Genomic DNA, 17,883 nt, shown 5'->3' with positions numbered 1-17,883 from the left:
GTATGTAATCTTTAGATAAAACAGATATTATGAATCTTTTGTCTTCACAACATTTCTTGCTTACCAGAAGACTGATAAAAGTGAATTCTCTCACCGTTGAGTACTTAATGTTTATTCAACCTTTATTGCTTGTAAAGATTTTTGTGTTTAGACGTTACTGATTAAACTGTTTGGATATTCAAAATATTAATTCTACAGGAAATAATAAGTGATTTGGAGGAACTAGAAGGTTTTACATTATGCCGGTGTATGAATGTAGTCGATATTCAGCACGCAGAGGATTTCCTATGGCGCAGAATCTCCTTCGGCTAAATCGTCAAGATGTCCGTAGCGGATCTATACACGGTATCTGCTGGTTACATTCAGTTAAATTAGTTCGATAAATTTCCGAGAAACAATCGTGTTCTTGTTAGTCTTCTTGTGAGACCAGTATCAAGTAAGGATACGTTATTTTTTGATTTTGGATTTCGGCAACACTTACTCGAATCATAATTCCTTGGCATCTCATAACAACCTATCTGTTTGAAATAAGAGGTATTTTTAAAATAAAAAAAATCCATATAGTTTATCAATGGAAGACTCGAGCAGTGACAGTGATAAAAATACATCTTTGTAATAAAATGACAGTTTGATTTTCTGTTATTCTCTGTCAAAATTTGGAATTAATTTTTCAGTGGGATGTTTCTCGATTCGGGATGTTGGGAATTGATAAGGAAAAATTCGTACATTCCATATCGATATTTATTCGGTTGGATTTGTTTCGAAAATTCCGGTAGATTTTACAAATAAATTATTGTACAGTGTTCTTCGTACCTATAAAAACGAGTATAAAAAGAGTGAGTTCAGGCGAAGATTATTTAGGAGTGAAAAAAATACGTTGGCAGATCTGGCAATGGTAAGAATATTGTATGCTGCATTAAATTTTATTGTCAAAATTTTTCATTTTGGTGATGAGTTTAATTACAATCTGGAAACGCGAGACAAAATATCTACTGCTAGTGGAAGAGTGTCCGTCTGGCGGAGCGATCAATACTTCCCAGAAGCGGACACACGGAGCTCGAGAAAATTTGAGAAAATAATTGGATCAACGTGTTCTCTTGAAAATCTCTTTAAACATCTAAACACATTATTTTTTTAATTATCTTGAATATGTTGTAATATAAAAAAACTATTTTTTTTTAATGAAAATATGGCGGCGCGGCACATGGATAATTTTTTCCTAGAACTTTTAATATACAAATCTCTTTTTTGATAATATCCACTGCATCAAGATTGTTGATTCTTCACAAGAGATTTTTGCAAATTCCAGGTCGCCGCGAAAATCTGTAGTGGAGGGCACGTGTAAGTTTATTACATAAATAATTTTAATGTATCGCAGCATACATATATTTATGGTAGAATTATCGTTAGTAATTGCAGTATAATTGAATCGTAGATTTATAAAAAAAATTTCTAGTTATATTTATTCGATTAAATCTTCATACGTTACTGTTAAGTCCATATGTATTTATTTGTAATGACTCCATAGTACATTTATCAGCAGTTATGGACATAGATTAGAATAGTTGTATTTATCATTATCAATGAAATAAATATTACACGCATTTTTTCCGTAAAAACCTCTTGTTCCAATTTTTTTTTCTAACAATCGATTCTAATTCCATTAATCCTTCTCCAGTTACGAGAAATCATCCTCATACACGTCACTCATCATCATATTGCTAAGCAACAACAAATGAAAAAAAAATTTGAGATTTCCAAGTAAAATGGTGATTAGTGAACAATGGAAATCATGCCAAGTAGAATCTCATTATCTCTCCTACTCCGAAATTGCATCTGCATCTTTGTATTGCACGTTGCAAATAAAACATATTTTGAAAATATCTAAACCAGTACCTAAGGAAATATTTTATTCAAATATTTATTTTCCAGATGCTCACCACCAAAAGAGTGTTGTTCTCTCGGATGCTGCTATTTATATTTACAGATGGGATCTCCCGTTTCCGAAATGATCACATTCCTAGTTTGGAGCTATTGGTATCTATGGTTAGTATTTGGTTGTATTAAATAAATATAATTTTTTGATATTATAGAATTTAATGAAAATAACCATTTATTAATTTTCCAAAATAACAGGGCTGCAGTCCTTATTGCTTTGATCATCGCTGCAGGCTGTGGATGTTGGCTATGGAGACGCTGTAGAAGAAATCCCGCAGAAGAAAGACATCCGTCAGATATGGCCTCTGCAGGATCACGTTACCCACCTCCACATTACAGCCGATGCAGTTCCTTCTTGCAGACACTTCCGCCCCCTTATAACGAGGTCGTATTCAATATTTTGAAAAACGTGGTACTATACAAAAATCTATAAATTTACCCATTCTACATTTGTACTTTAGGTCACAGCCAAACCTGACCTTTATCCTTTGGTCATCGGCTACGACGAAGGAGTTGGCAAAAGAACATCCGGCTTTGTCATGCGTTACTTCCGCTCACTGTCTCACGCAAGCACCCTGGACTCTTTGAGCTCCAGTTTCATGTGCAACGTCGTCAACGAGGCTAACACAATAATACCTCCACCATATTCCTGCAACAACAGTGTAGATGAGCTTTCTGAAAGGCCTGAAAATTTAAATGACGGTTCAATAGCATCTTTAACGAATCACAGAACGACCTCAGATATTTCCAGTCTCGCTGCACAGTCGCCATGCTCTCCACCAAGAGCTACAAGTCCCACGATAGAGGTAAAAATATACAAATCTAGAACCGCGACCTGTAGTAGAATTCAATTATATATTTTTATGTATTTTTTCCTACAGCTACGTGAACTACTGGACAAAATCCAACAGTTTCCTCAGAACAGACTACAAGTACTCTATTCGTTAAATAGTAACACTCCAAGTCAGCAGCCCTTAAGTCCTGAAGAGCCATCCTTCAGGAGCCGAAGGACACGTGGTAAGATGTACATGCCTCTTGGCTTGCCAATTTCATCAAGAAACAAGCCAAAGAGGTGGTTGTCCAGGTCGGCACCAACAACTCCATCAGGAACAACTACACCACCGACTCTATTACCAGGACAGAGTCGAAGACCTTCTGAGACCGATGCTTGTAATCAGCAAGTGGTGCCATTGTTATCAGAGCAGGATGAGACGGAGAATGCGTGTCCTTTGTTATCAGAGCACGACGAGGAAGCACATACATGACGCGATGAATAAAGTGGACTTTTTGTTTTGGATGGTAATAAGAGAGTATCCAATCTTAGAGTGATCAAAGTACTCCAGGATCGTTAAGTCCTTAGTCGGCTAGATCATAACCAGGATGTGGAGTGATTGATTCTCTTTTTTTTCCAATTCTTCATGATTGGGATCCTGACTTAAGGACGTGAAACTTATGAATGGATATAATATAGATCGACCTATGTGCGTTTTGTGACTCAGTCATCCGATAAGCAAGATCAACATAGTGAAGATTGTCAGGAATTAAGGATGACGAGTATTGTCTATTGATAATATGATAATGTATGTTACGCGAAGATACCTGTAAACAATACTCAATACTTTAATCCAGGTATACACACGTCAGCCAGATCGAATTTGTTCATTTACTGAACACGTCGGTGCATCTGTCGCTCTTAAGAATGATAAGGATTGTTCTAAAGAAATTGACAAAATGTCGGTTGTACACAAAAATTTGTACAATGCACAAGATATAACGCAGAATCGTATCCTAGTATTAGTTACATATATTACACCATAGTACACTTATAGAACGTACAGTATCTATGCAAGAAATATTAGGCCTATAATGCAATAATACAGAAGATAGTTTACTATAGAATTCTTAAGGTCATTATAAAGACGGTAATTAACTTCTGCGTTATAATTAATGTGAATTACACAAATCTTTGCGTTCAGGCCTATCAAAGTGCTCTGTCTAACTATTAATTTTGTCACGCAGGCGTACAGCAAAGCTACTTGCAATTTCCATTGTCATAATGGAGCTTCTTTTTCTTCTGACTGAGTCTCTCTCTTTGCTATCTTATGATGTAGTTCGAGTACAAGCGCAGAGAGGTAGTAATATTTCAAAGTGTATGACGCGTGCCCATTCGTGACTGAAAATTTAGATTCGATATTCGGATTAAGAATTTATCACCTTAAGACTTTAATAGTGGGTAAGATATTAAAACTTTCGTACCCAAATTAAAATAATTGTAAAAAATTCATGGTTGGTATATTACTCAAAATTCGTTATAAAGAGTTACTCAAATTTATTTGTGCTACGTTATTAGATCGCGTGACAGGAGAAAAGTTTAATATGTATTGAAAGTCTGATCAATGTGAATTCATCGAATTGGCTTCGCCGTGATTATTTCCATTACAGCAATACGATATCCCTCCAAACAGCCACCCAGAGAAAAGATAAACAATCATGCTAATATGTTTAAGACAATATACAATTAAGAATTCGTTCTCTGTATGATAAGAACGAGTGAAATAAGTAGTGCAGCTATTACCATTCATCGTATATAAGCGAGTGACATCCATTTTAATAATTTCCACAAAAATATATTAATTTCCTAATTTTCACTGATAAATATTCATAAAATAGAAATCTATAATTATTTATTCGTTTATCTATCGCTAGCGTTTATCTTCTTGCAACCTACAATTCTTGAGGAATTGACATAATAACATATTCTGATCTTAAGAATATATGTAGATTTCTTCTTGTTGACATAACAACTTTGTGAAAACCAATATTACTTTATTTATGAAAAATCCACTTGTTAGCTCTTGTGGAAACTTAATTGGACACTGCGCACGAAGCTAATTAATTAACAAATGTACAATAACAAATGAAACGAATCTGAGTATAGCGTGCACAAGATTTACTGGTATAATATTCCCAGACTGTTTGTAAGTGTATGATTGTATCGATAATTATGGATCACTTTAAAGGATTGTATGCTCTAATTAGTGAAATTCGTCAATCGGATTCCGTCGACAGTATCAGTATAATGAATTGTTACGTTTTTCGGGTAGCAATTAAGGCCTTACTTATGTTAGAGAATCGATACTCAAAAATTGTCATATAAACGTATCATTATATAGTTAGTCACTATGTGTATAATGTCGTACTAAAATTGGTACTGTAGTATCATTATTCACGTATACACCATATATCGACATGTATTTTTTTATGGAGTCTAATATGTGAGTAAATCGAAGCTTTTATCAGACGATTATGCATCCAATGGACTTGAGTCAATAATTTATTTATTATCAATCAATTAGTAATCCTACTTTAATTAATTAAGAGTTTTTTTTTAATTATTTAATATCTTATATGAAATATTTTTTGTTTTACGGAGTTTTCCCTAATGAAATCATAAAGAACCGCCAAGTTGGTCAATACCATATTAGTCACGTGGATCTGAAGTTGCCAATCGGTTGTGTTACCGGGTTTTAGGATCTTTGAATTTGTTAAGTTCACGAATATGTCTGTAAGTTGTATATAAATATAATTACTTCCACGAAAATGAATAACTTAACTTTGATGTATGTTTAATTATTGAACTTTTTTTCAGACGACGAAGCAGGTAAATCATACGGAGAAAGAGATCTTAACCTTCAAATTAGCGTATATAACCTTTAAAGTTACAGCAGCGTCATTACAGTTTGTACTTATATTTTGTAGCCACAAAATGCTCACAGCGATCACAAAGAGAAAAAACGAAAAGAAAGTATTCTCGATCTTTCAAAATATTTGGAGAAAAATATACGGGTGAAGTTTGCTGGTGGACGAGAAGCTGTTGGCATCCTCAAAGGCTATGATCCTTTACTGAATCTTGTACTGGATAATACTATTGAGTACTTACGTGGTAATTTAAATATTGTATTGAGTCAATTTTCACCGATATTGTATAATTGTATTATAACATACATTGTTAACTTCTTCTATGAAGCATAATGATGCTCTCTTTGTTTACAGATCCTGACGATCCTTATAAACTTAACCAAGACACAAGAATGTTGGGTCTGGTTGTATGCCGTGGTACATCTGTTGTACTTATCTGCCCTGTGGATGGAATGGAGTCCATTCAAAATCCATTCGTTCAACAAGAAGGCTAGTGATCGATGACAGCAATTTCTGTTTAAAGTAAGGTTTTTGTTTCCAACAAATCTTTATTTATTTCGCGTTCATTTACAATGCATTCCTCCGGATTTTTTTTATGAACTCCAGCTTTGTACAATAATAAATATGGCTATACTAAAAAGGTACATGGTCTTATAGCTAAAAGATTTTATATATGGTATAATTTTGATTTATGTTATGAGAATTACGCATGTCATTTTTTCAATCACCTCATTTAAATCTGTGAATCATGATATGAATTGTGATATCTATATAAGATATATGTCTTTTAGTGAGACTATATACTTGTTTTCTATATAAAGTGAAATTCTATCAATCCAAACCAAATTCGTTTCTTAACCAGGGGTATTGTTTCGGACACTCGAAACAAGTATGCAAATATCGATCTGTCTTTAAAACTCTACTAGGTAGTTTACAAGCACTGGGTAGATCGCAAGCCAACTCACGTGGCTCAAATCGCCGATCAGCACAAGACCATGCTTCGAATTTATGCAAATTCTCAATTGTAGTAGGATTCCGTATCCACTCAATGGCTTGATGATTGGTCACAAAATAAACTTCCGGTAATCGTAAAATATCCTCGATGAATTTCTATTAAAACAAAGAAACAACAATTTTAACAAAAAGACAGTAAATAAATTCAAGTAATAAACTCACCCCGAAGGCATAACGGTATGCGGGATTTTGAAACCAGGCTGCATGAAAATGCAATCCAAAAGGTGCGCGATTGGTGCGATAATGCCTTTCAAAATTGTGCATAAACATTTTATACACATCTTCACCAGAGAGATTGGCTGGGCACGAGTCCACCGTGGGACAAGTGAATTCCTGCTGTTATTAAAGAAAAGTGAAGCAGTATAATTAACAAAAATCCATAGAATTTTTACTGGCATTATCAATTGTCGTACATGTACAAGAAGTGGATTTAAGGGTATTTCCCAAATTCCTGGATATGATCTGCTGGGGCAAATTTGTCCAAGTCCCACACACTTATGGGGTGGTCTATAGTCCATAGTATATGGCCATATTGGCGGATCGGAGAACGGTGCCACCATTGAGGTATCATATTCAAATCCGAATTCTGTCATCATTAAGAATTGCCTGTTCCAGCCAAGACGTAGGAATGGAACTCGTAGTCCTGAAAGTGACTTTTTTAAATATCTAGCTGGATCCTATTTTTTTTAATAATATGATAATTTCACCTTTAATATCCTCCATGCGGACTCCAGAATATTTATTTATAATATTCGCAACGCCAACCATCTCATCGAACCAATCTTCTATGGTGGCATTTTGCGACCACCATTCTTCCGGTCCACGATGGCTGTAAATTCGATATTGAATTTATGAATATGAAAAATATTAGTTAAAAAAGTTGAGATGTCAAATGTGAATACTTGCGTTACAGAATGCGCAGCGATTTCGTGACCAGCGTTCCAGAGAAATTGGACGTCGCGGTAATTTGTATATTGATGACTTACGAAGAAAGTAGCACGAATCGGACACCCATTAGGATTCTTTTTGTCATCCGTAAACAGTTCTAGGAGATGCAGAATTTTTCAACATTAAGAGGATCGACCACTGTTATATTCATTATTAAAATCACTTATATATGTACCGGTATAGAGATTAAAATTCTCTGCGTTGACTGCGTCTTCAAAGGTAATTAATACCATTTGAGGTATCAAATTGACTGATAGATTTCCTGGTATTTTGGTACCATCTTTCGAACACCAACAGTCTGGTACCTTACATTTTTCTGGTACACAGATACCAGCTGCGTTTGGATCATTAGTTACATCTGGATTGAAATGGCACGTTTAATTAAGTTTAAATATTTTTTATTAATTCATTTTTTATTTTCAGTTTATCTTACCGCACCATCCCTCATCAGAACCATCTGGACAATCTACACTTCCGTCGCAGAAATAAGTGGCTGGCAAACACGTTTCATCGCCACAGGCTAAGTTACCCTTGTCACAATGACCTTTGTCCAGTAACGGTTTCGGAGGCTGTTCCTCTGATAAATATGTAAATTCATCACATCACAAATGGTATAGCAAAGCCAAAATTATGGACGTTGAAAGAAACAGTAGTTTTCTCACCTAAAGCTATATCACAATTATCGACGTTTCCTTTGAAATCGCAAATCTGTCGTGAGACATCAAAGAGTAGTCCTTGCGAGCATTTAAATTCAAAAACTTCATCGTCTGCAAGATAAGGTTGCAATTATAATTCATTATTATCGAACTATACCTAATACTATATTTAATTCTATTTGAAATTCCCCTGGGATGCAGTAGAAGTTATGAAATACAATTGAAGGAAACTACCAAGCGAAAAATCTCTAATTGGCAATACCGACTGCTCTCGTAACTGCACCAAATCGAGTATACTCGTTAGAGCACGCATGGGAATGCGGTTTTCCTGAATAAGCAAATAAAAATCTCGACGACTAGAATAAAAAGGTATCCATGAAGAGTGTGTTTCTGGATAGAACTTTATAATTCAATAATCAAAATGTATTTACCTAGGCACAAGTAATACTTGGCGCACTCGGTAGTTGCCCATACTCTGTGAGACGGAGTTTTTGGATTCCTGTAAAATTTGTTGTGATCAATGCAGGGCGCAGTGCTCTCGACTTCTGACTGTCCAAAAGCTGAAAGGGAAAGAGGATGACGCTTTGAGTCGAAAGAGAGACACCTTTCACTTGGTTCGATTAACCCCTTTCCTCTATGTATTTCATCGGTCTCGACCTGACCTTAATTAATAATACTGTTGGTTCTCACAACAAAAAACAATTTTCATATTAAAAAGTAGAGAAGTAGGTCAATCTGACAATCATCATTCATGACAGTCCGTATAGTTGATTGTCAAAACAAAACCAGTATCCTGAGTGGGCTTAATAAAATAGATAGTCATTAGAAATATCATCTAGCTACTACTTCATCTTGTTCTTATAGATAATTTTAAAATTTCGTCTGCTGGGACAAGGATGAACGCGCGAAAAGTAACGAGGATAAAATTGACGGGTGATAATGGTAAGATATAAATATCACATAAAATTGCATATTGTGCATTATGGACACGTAGAAAATAGTAGTGCTGTTTAACTCTCTCTTGGATCGGCGGAACGATATTACTCTCGCCGCATAGCAAAGTGAAACTTTCATCGTTATATTAAAAGTGACGTTTGGAATTTGATATTTTATAAGAGGGATCATTATATTCACTTATAAATTATACTTGAATATGTTGTAAAAATCAGTATGCTCCATTGACGATTAACTATAGTTGACATTGGAAGTGTGCAATTTTTTTTTCAGAAAATTACTGCAATTTAAATAAGTCGCTACTGTCATCGTCCCAAGATTAGTTTTTTACATGTGTTATACTCACCAGACCAGACAAGAAGACACGGTATCAGTCGTTCTATTACAGCCGCGTACATCGTTTGGCTTCTTTCACGAACAACTAGCACCGACCAACTGGTTTCTCACTGTCGAGTGTGTTGTACCTTATACGAGATAGCTGAGAGTTTTCACTTGCGTCCCATCGGAGAGACGGCAATGATCGGTGATCATTCCCGATTTGAGACGTCATGCAACGATGCCTATCGACCACCGGACGCAATTTAACCACAAGAAATGAAAGAGAAATAATAAGAAAAGAATAAATGGATCGCGCCACAATAAAAATTAGGGTCGTGAGAGTAGACGATTTATTCCGCATCCAAGAAGACTGTTAGGTGAGAAACTTTTTTTTTAGTTCTATTGTGCATTTGAATGAACGCCAGAAAAATGGTTTAATGAAATTAATTACAATATGGTAACTAATCTTAAGAACGTTACTGTGCTGACCGTTGATAACGCAGAAAATTGATTGTTGTCAGTTTCTGTTTTGCCGACTAAGTTGTTGGTTGTGTCACGGGGTGGGGTGACTGTCATACACGTTTCACCGGTTAGCTTATGATCATGAAAGCATTGTTGACTGTAACGATTACTTTATTAATTATTAGTGACGCTACCTTCGGTACATTATCACCACCGAAAGAACAGACCAATAAAAAGGGAAAGAGTAAAGTTGATGTCAAGGTAGGTACGTGCTCTGGTATAAATATTGTTCAGTAGCTAATCCTAACCTTTATTATCAGAAAGGATCGGTGAATCAAGATGTTTTCGAAAGAGGACTGGTTGTGAAGGATCCTAAAAGTATTGATATACTACGTTCATCGAATACTTATTATAAAGACACAAAACGTCGACGATTCCATGGAAATGTATTGGGATATATTACTCCAGTAGGTAGACAATCGTTAAATGACATTCGATCAGTTTACATAAAAGTAATTGGATTTCTGGCTTCATAAAATTGTATACTTATTTTAGTGGAATGAAAAAGGATTGGAAATTTCCAAAACGTTTCATGGTAAATTCACGGCATTTTCGCCTGTCTGGCTGACAATTCCATATGGTAACACGAGCGAGTTTTCACCGGGAACACACGATGTGCGCAAGGACTGGATTAAAGAAATACGAAAACAGAATAGTGCTAATCACACGACCAAAAGTAATATATATTACTGAAAATAATCGTACAGGTTTAATGAATTCCTTAAATTTCAGTAATCCCTCGTGTATTTTTTGAAAATTGGATTGCGGAAGATATAATCGCCCTTCAAACCAATTCTGATAAGAGAATACGGTTGATATCTGCCTTGATCGATACTGCCAAGGTATTTTGTCATAAAAGTGTTCCAAATTAAAATTCACTGTACACATTTGTATAGTGTTCATTGGTATTTTTCAGAACTTCCGATTTGACGGATATGTCTTAGAAATCTGGAATCAATTTATATTTACAGGTGTCGACGCACGTGTCGTGATTTTCATAATTAAGAGTATCGCGAAAAAATTGAATAATCATAACTTGTCTGTTATACTCGCCGTACCACCGATCAGAGGGTAAATTTATTAAATTATTAAAAAAACGTCTAAAACTTGTGTCTTTTTAGAATTATTAAAAATTGTTTTTATCGTTGCAGAATGAAAGTAGAATTATTCCATCGAGCTCATTTTGATGAATTAGCTCAGGATGTGGAATCATTTTCACTAATGACTTACGACTACTCCAGTGTTCAAAGACCAGGGCCAAACAGTCCCCTCGAATGGGCCCGACACTGTATAAAGGAATTAGTCCCAAACGATGACGATCCTAGACGTTCTCAGATACTCCTGGGAATTAATTTCTATGGGAATAGTTACACACCCGAGGGTGGTGGTCCAATTCTTGGATCTCAATACCTCGAGATGCTGGATTCGTTCAAAGGAAAAATTCAGTGGGACGATCGTAGCAAGGAACACTTTTTTGAGACCAAGTAAGAATTGAGAGATCACATAAATTTTCTTATTTATTGTTATATGTGTGTGTGTATATATATGTATATCTTCAATTTTTAGAACCGCTGCCGGAAGTTCTTTTGTCTTTTACCCGACTCTGTATTCCCTTAATAAACGAATCGAGCTAGCTAGCGAATTGGGCACAGGTATTTCAATCTGGGAACTTGGTCAGGGTTTGAATTACTTTTATGATTTATTATAAACTTTATTATATGCTAATTCCTAATAAAAAAAAAAAACATGTTCCAACAATTTTGTTCTATCTTCTCTTTATTAAAAAGAGCCATCGTGAATTATCCATGTCTCCATGAATCGTAGAATCCGCAAATCATAGATGACGCATTCCTCGTTAAGGTCAGGAAAACGATACCCACTGAGAGGTACGGCAAGGAACACTTACAAAAAGTTGAAAGCTTTGCCACAGGTTCTACTACCTGCCACCTAGTAAAATATGTTTTTTTATTTTTGTGTCGTGGTGATTGAGCAGCACGTGTGCATGGAGCTTCGGTTTATGCACAGGAGTCTTAGGTTCGAGACTCGTTATAATTTTTTTTTATACTGTTCTCTCATTACGCATATTGATCTTATTAATTATCTTAGGATTTAATAAATACATGATTATAATTTGCTATGTATATTTCATTACATTATATACATACAATAAATATATAAATCAGCGAGCATTTCTTCTTCCCCAGAACTCGTGAAGGACAAACCGGGCAGTTAAATATAAGCGCAAGTAGGAACGAGTATTTACATGGCAATGGATATTATATAAATATTTTTTCTTTAATCAGGTTACGCGCTATCATGCACATATAGAAAAAAAAAAATTAGCGGATAACCCGCGAGAAGAAGAAGGAAAAAATTAGTTGCACATAAATACTAAAAATTCGAAACATTAAATAAAGCTCTCCAAATGTTATTAAATATTTTTTGATGCTGACTTACTTTTGAAAATTATTTAAAATATAAAATTGAGGCTAAAACATAATCTCACAAAATATACAGAGTAGATAAAAATTCAATTGAAATTGTAAAATGTCGAAAATAAATTTCGTTGAAACTGAATTATTACTAAATTAAGTGTTTGGAATATTAAAATAATTGATTAAATCCATAAAGTTAGATATTAAGACTTAAACTTCTGAAATCCCGGCCAAGAATATTTAAAAGTACTGAAAATTGCCCAAAATTGTGTGCGGCGAGTGGGAGTAGCCGGGGAGTGGGGGGAGCGCTCGATGCAACGCCCGAACTCGGAGCGCTCATTCTTCCTCGAGTCGGTCTCCTATACTGGTCTCTTGGAATCATCTCTCTTATCCATTTCCAAGCTTCTTCATTTTCTTCCTTATTTCTTCTTTATTTCCTTACTTCTTTATATTTCATTGTTTTCACGCGGCGGGCGTGGTTCCTTACGTCTAACCCACTGGGCTCGCCCGTGGGAAGGGACGGAGGTTGTAGCGTTAAATATCGTCCTTCGGGATGTCCTGGCGTGCCCGCAAGGGCGCCGCCGGGTGCTACGCCTGCGGTCTTTCGTTGCGGTGAATCTTGACTACGGGTAGACCTTTCGCGTTTTACTTGTCCCTTTTGCGTTTAACTTATCTTAGCTTTTCGCATTTAACTTCACCTTACCCCCTTGTGCGTTTTTCTTGTCCCACGGCTCGACTTCCTTTCCTTCCTGAGGTTTTCCCCCCCTAGTCCTGTGTGCGAAAGCCGCAGGACTCGGGGGTTTTCCTCAATGTTTCGCGTTTTACTTGTCCCTTTTGCGTTTAACTTATCTTAGCTTTTCGCATTTAACTTCACCTTACCCCCTTGTGCGTTTTTCTTGTCCCACGGCTCGACTTCCTTTCCTTCCTGAGGTTTTCCCCCCCTAGTCCTGTGTGCGAAAGCCGCAGGACTCGGGGGTTTTCCTCAATGAAAAACAAAACACGGTCCCCTATGGGGCCTCGGAGGGGTCGTAGCTCCCTTGTGGAGAGGCAGGACCTCACGGAAATGGGCGCGGAGGGGCCCATTTCGCTCCCTTAAACTTCTTACTGTTCCTACTTTTTCGAGTGTTCTCTTTTGTCGCTCGTCCCGAATAATTTGGTTCTCGTGCACACGTTTTATGCATTTTCTTCTCTCCTTGTTCCCTCAATCCTTACTATCTCTGTTTTTCACTCTTTCTTTTTAACAATCTTCATCTTTTTCCCTTCAATAACATCTTCCCTGGCTGCTGTCACCAAACGTTTCTACTCAATTTCCGAATCTCCTATTCTTTCCTATGTCTCCACCACTCTCCTCCTGGAATATCCTTAAAAACTAAGTTGTTAAAAAGTCCTTTGGAAAAAGGAAAGTCCAAAGTGGTAGCACATATAACATACCAAATGTATATTATATTGCAGTGATATGTTTAAAATATATCTCTAATGGCATTGTTATTACTAATCTTTCGCAAACCATATATGTACATCTGTACTTTGTATATTGTATCATTATTGCATTTGTCCAATAAATTATCTTTAAACACTTATACACATTGATATTCATTTGCCATCTGCGAATATCCCAGAGTACGAATGAGTTCTGTCTCTCTCTTACTCAGATCCGTCCTAACAGCATCCTTCTCCTTCTCTTCCTCCTTCTGCCTTATGCTCTGATACCCCTTTTTAGCTATGCTCCATTTTCTCTGCCATTATTTCCATTCCATCTCTCCAATATTATACATATCCTGATTTCGCTTTCTTTTATCCATACTACCTTCTAAAATAAAATGATTCCGGATGCAATTTGAAAATCGCGTTGTCGAAACTTTAGAGGCCAATTTTTTTGAAGAATTTGCATTAGTTCCAATTTTTGCCGATAAGGGGGCAGCACCTCCTGGGTGTAGAGACCGAGCACCAGACGGTACTTACCAACCGAACTAGGGCAAGCACTGCCATACTTACCGGTCGTCGCTGGCAGGAGGCCGAAAGTCGGAAGTCCGCAGCGCTACGGCAACCGCAGGGTAGTTAGTAGTAGTGGTCCAGAGCGTTCCATGCAGTTCCATGGCGTCCGTTGTAAATAGTATATCTCTGTACCTGAAACAAAAGAAATAAAGCGTACGTGCGTGAAACTTACCTGAGTGCAATATATTTCTCGTGATTAGATAAAATATAAACGACTTGTGTACGCGTCCACTACACAAGTTAATTTGGTGACCCCGACGTGATCATCGAGGAAATTCAAAGATGCCACCACGTGGGCGAACAAAGGATCCGCCGCAGAAAGGAAAGGTCCACCTATATTCATAATGAAGAATGTGGGGTAAACTCAGCGGCCAACTTCCCGGTAGTCCAACACAGCTTTCAGGTTCTTACGACAGTGACGTACAAAAATCCGAAGAGGAAGAGGCAACACCACGAGGCATGGCGAGCAATAACGAGACTCAACAAGAGGTACGCGAATCCCCAGATGAAGTGCAAGCCAGCGATTACAGAGATATTAAGGTACCTTCATTCTGGCGCAACAATCCTAAACTCTGGTTCATACATCTGGAAAGCCATTTTGTCTTACATAGAATTCGCTCAGACGAAGTAAAGTTTAGCACAGTTATTAGCCACCTCGATGCACAGACAATGACAAAAATTGAGGATATACTAGATGCACCTCCTACGCAGAACAAATATCAGCATGTCAAGGAAGCACTCATCGCAAGATGGACAGATTCAGAAGAGCTTCAAATGAGAAAACTCCTCACAGGCATCGAACTGGGTAACAAGCGACCCAGACTTGCTCAGAGAAATGAGGTCTCTTGCGGACAAGGAAGTCTCTGACAAAGCTTTACAAACTATGTTTCTTCAACGACTCCCTGAACATGTCCAAGAACTCTTGTTGGTTGTGGAAGGAGTAGGACTCATCAAACTGGCAGAGGTTGCGGACAAGGCTATGGACCGAAGAAGAGTACCACATGTAGCCACCATCTCCAATTCTGACAACCACATTTCAAGTGATCTAGCGGCACTGGCCAAACGCATAAGTGAACTATCAACACGTCTAGAGTTTTCAGACAAACCTAACAAAGGTACAACCACTCAGACGGACTCGACCACATCAACAAAACAAGATGACAAGTGGTTAGAGTTAAAAAACATGATTGAAGAAATAGCCGAGCAGCAAAGAAACTACTATAACAAGAATCAGCAAAATCGCTCAGGTGAAAGATCTCGTTCTAGTGAACGACAAAACGGATTGTGCTACTATCACCGACGCTTTGGTAAGGAAGCAAGAAACTGTGTTAGCCCGTGTTCCTGGAAGAAGCCACAGAACCAGGGAAACTAAACACGTCGTCATCGGTCAAGGCGGTTCATGACGACGAGAGCAGGAAACACCGCCTCATAATCACAGACGGAGAATCTGGAATGAGGTTTCTTGTTGACTCAGGAGCCGACGTATCCGTTATCCCTCGCAACTTTGCGGGTAAGCTACAGGCAGATGCATCCACGTCGCAGCTCTTCGCCGCAAATGGGTCTCCTATAGAAACATACGGGACTGTAACGGATTACCGACTGGGATCCATAATAGTTTGTGAAATGGCCGTCGTATGTCAAAATAATCGATTTCTTGATCCCCTCCTATTTACTTGTGAAAATTAAGTCTCCAACCGTGTGTAACTCTTCCCTTTTGCCTTGAGACACTGAGGAAGAAGCACGTGTCACGTTTGGAGCACGACAGGTAATCTAACACATTTCCTTAAATAATAATTTTTATTCAAATAGATAGCTTATTGTTTTTTTTTTTTTATTTCGTCCATGTAGACAGTCCATTTGCAGAGGCAATAGGGTTGCGGTTTTATAGTCAGTCCTGCACTCTATCAATAATAATTGATATTAGAAACATTATTAACGGCTAATCCTGGATAAACTACACGACATACATGGGTCAATATCATACGGAATACTACCAATAAAAGACTGAATCCTGGGCGAGCTCCAAAGGACTAAACGAGACGTACTCGAGAAGTATTACCAATCAATAAGAAAACTTTGAAGAATCTTAATGAATTGCGTGAGTACGGTCCTTATAATGATTATAATGCTGTGAAGCGATAAGTTATTAGATTGTAAGCTTATATATATTTAGTCATATTTTGATATACTTTTATTGTGATTAGCGATAGCCATGATGGTCTTTGTTGAAATTAGAACAGTGATAATTTTCTCTTGCGCAATTTTCAACATGTAATAAATTGAAAAGCAATAACATTAAATAAATCTATTATAGGACCATGCTTCTCACTCCCAACCTGAGATTACGAAGGAAACTGCCTTGGGTCTTCATCATCGCGAATGTGACCAGGCCCATACTAGGCGCTGATTTTATACATCACTATGAACTGCTAATCCACCTGCAAGGTAAATGTCTTAGAGATGTAAGTACCAACCTATTTTCTGGCGGCGCAGTGACCAAGTCCAACGCTCCCACAATACGGACCATCACGGATGATACACCGTACAGCAAACCACTTAAAGTATTTGTCGACATCACACGACCTGTCAAGTACACGGGACTACCGAAACGTGACGTCCAACACTTCATGAACACGAAGGGACCACCAGTAGCAGAACGTGCACGACGTCTCTCAGGAGAAAAGCTGAAAGCCGCAAAAGCAGATTTTGAGTATATGTTAACTCAGGGCATTTGTCGGCCATCCAGCAGTCAATGAGCCAGCCCTCTTCACCTCGCGCCTAAGAAATCCGGCGATTGGAGGGCCTGTGACGATTACCGTCGTCTCAACGCACGTACCATACCGGACAAGTATTCCACTCCGCATTTACATGATTTCACCCAAAAATTACGTGACTGTTCCATATTCACTACATTGGATCTCACTCAAGCATACTACCAAATCCCGGTGGCAGAAGAGGATCGACCAAAAACAGCAGTAATCACTCCATTTGGACTTTTCGAATATAACGTGATGACATTTGGACTGTGTAATGCTGCACAAAGTTTCCAGAGATTCATGGATACAGCTCTCCGTGGATTGGACTTCTGCTTCTGTTACGTAGATGACATCTTAATCGCATCCAAGGATGAGGCAGAACACGAGAGACACCTGCGACAAGTTTTCGAACGACTTCAGCAGTACGGACTCTCGATCAACACCGCAAAATGCGTTTTCGGCGCGCAATCTGTGAAATACCTCGGTTTCTCCATCGACAAGGACAACGATACGTCGGCTCCTGAATCGACAAGAAACCTCACTCCAGATTCTCTGTCTGTGATTATGAGTCGGTGTTTCCTGCTCTCGTCGTCATGAATCGCCTTGACCGATGACGACGTGTTTAGTTTCCCTGGTTCTGTGGCTTCT

The 17,883-nt window shown here is 37.6% G+C and overlaps 4 protein-coding genes and 1 long non-coding RNA gene across 11 annotated transcripts; 4 read left to right on the top strand and 1 right to left on the bottom strand.

The window, feature by feature from the left end:
• The first annotated feature begins 70 nt into the window (after nt 1-70).
• LOC107266634 lies at nt 71-5,254 on the top strand. 6 transcript variants are annotated; one of them, XM_025084011.1, is made up of 7 exons: nt 71-436; nt 675-895; nt 1,310-1,341; nt 1,933-2,046; nt 2,137-2,323; nt 2,400-2,744; nt 2,820-5,254. In XM_025084011.1, the coding sequence occupies exons 2-7, from the start codon at nt 893-895 to the stop codon at nt 3,201-3,203; spliced, it is 1,065 nt and encodes a 354-aa protein (XP_024939779.1). In that variant the 5' UTR covers nt 71-436; nt 675-892; the 3' UTR covers nt 3,204-5,254. The 6 variants fall into 6 exon arrangements, with proteins under 6 accessions (XP_024939779.1, XP_024939774.1, XP_015592794.1 ...); XM_025084006.1 differs by having other exon boundaries at nt 71-534; XM_015737308.2 differs by lacking the exon at nt 675-895 and having other exon boundaries at nt 71-345.
• Nucleotides 5,255-5,365: 111 nt separating this feature from the next.
• Nucleotides 5,366-8,488, top strand: LOC107266668 (U6 snRNA-associated Sm-like protein LSm7). Its single transcript, XM_015737382.2, has 5 exons — nt 5,366-5,503; nt 5,588-5,599; nt 5,698-5,881; nt 5,992-6,159; nt 8,023-8,488. The coding sequence occupies exons 1-4, from the start codon at nt 5,498-5,500 to the stop codon at nt 6,129-6,131; spliced, it is 342 nt and encodes a 113-aa protein (XP_015592868.1). The 5' UTR covers nt 5,366-5,497; the 3' UTR covers nt 6,132-6,159; nt 8,023-8,488.
• Nucleotides 6,166-9,903, bottom strand: LOC107266605. 2 transcript variants are annotated; one of them, XM_015737246.2, is made up of 10 exons: nt 9,556-9,903; nt 8,687-8,815; nt 8,262-8,366; nt 8,033-8,176; nt 7,775-7,957; nt 7,558-7,696; nt 7,359-7,480; nt 7,065-7,294; nt 6,814-6,987; nt 6,166-6,747 (listed from the first exon to the last, which is right to left on the bottom strand). In XM_015737246.2, the coding sequence occupies exons 1-10, from the start codon at nt 9,605-9,607 to the stop codon at nt 6,469-6,471; spliced, it is 1,557 nt and encodes a 518-aa protein (XP_015592732.1). In that variant the 5' UTR covers nt 9,608-9,903; the 3' UTR covers nt 6,166-6,468. The 2 variants fall into 2 exon arrangements, with proteins under 2 accessions (XP_015592732.1, XP_015592740.1); XM_015737254.2 differs by having other exon boundaries at nt 6,814-6,984.
• Nucleotides 9,904-10,009: 106 nt separating this feature from the next.
• On the top strand, nt 10,010-12,232 carry LOC107266624 (chitinase domain-containing protein 1). Its single transcript, XM_015737280.2, has 7 exons — nt 10,010-10,250; nt 10,310-10,456; nt 10,545-10,725; nt 10,782-10,891; nt 10,966-11,120; nt 11,201-11,533; nt 11,616-12,232. The coding sequence occupies exons 1-7, from the start codon at nt 10,125-10,127 to the stop codon at nt 11,755-11,757; spliced, it is 1,194 nt and encodes a 397-aa protein (XP_015592766.1). The 5' UTR covers nt 10,010-10,124; the 3' UTR covers nt 11,758-12,232.
• Nucleotides 12,233-14,510: 2,278 nt separating this feature from the next.
• Nucleotides 14,511-17,877, top strand: LOC107266714. The gene is made up of 3 exons (XR_001537477.2): nt 14,511-16,244; nt 16,328-16,577; nt 16,794-17,877. It is a non-coding gene; the product is annotated as an uncharacterized LOC107266714 (long non-coding RNA).
• Nucleotides 17,878-17,883: the final 6 nt, after the last annotated feature.

Source organism: Cephus cinctus, unplaced genomic scaffold, assembly GCF_000341935.2.
Source record: "Cephus cinctus unplaced genomic scaffold, Ccin1 Ccin1_scaffold0022, whole genome shotgun sequence".
Classification (NCBI taxonomy): Eukaryota; Metazoa; Arthropoda; class Insecta; order Hymenoptera; family Cephidae; genus Cephus; species Cephus cinctus.
The sequence above is the reverse complement of the archived record's forward strand: the minus strand, read 5'-3'. Positions and strand labels throughout refer to the sequence as shown.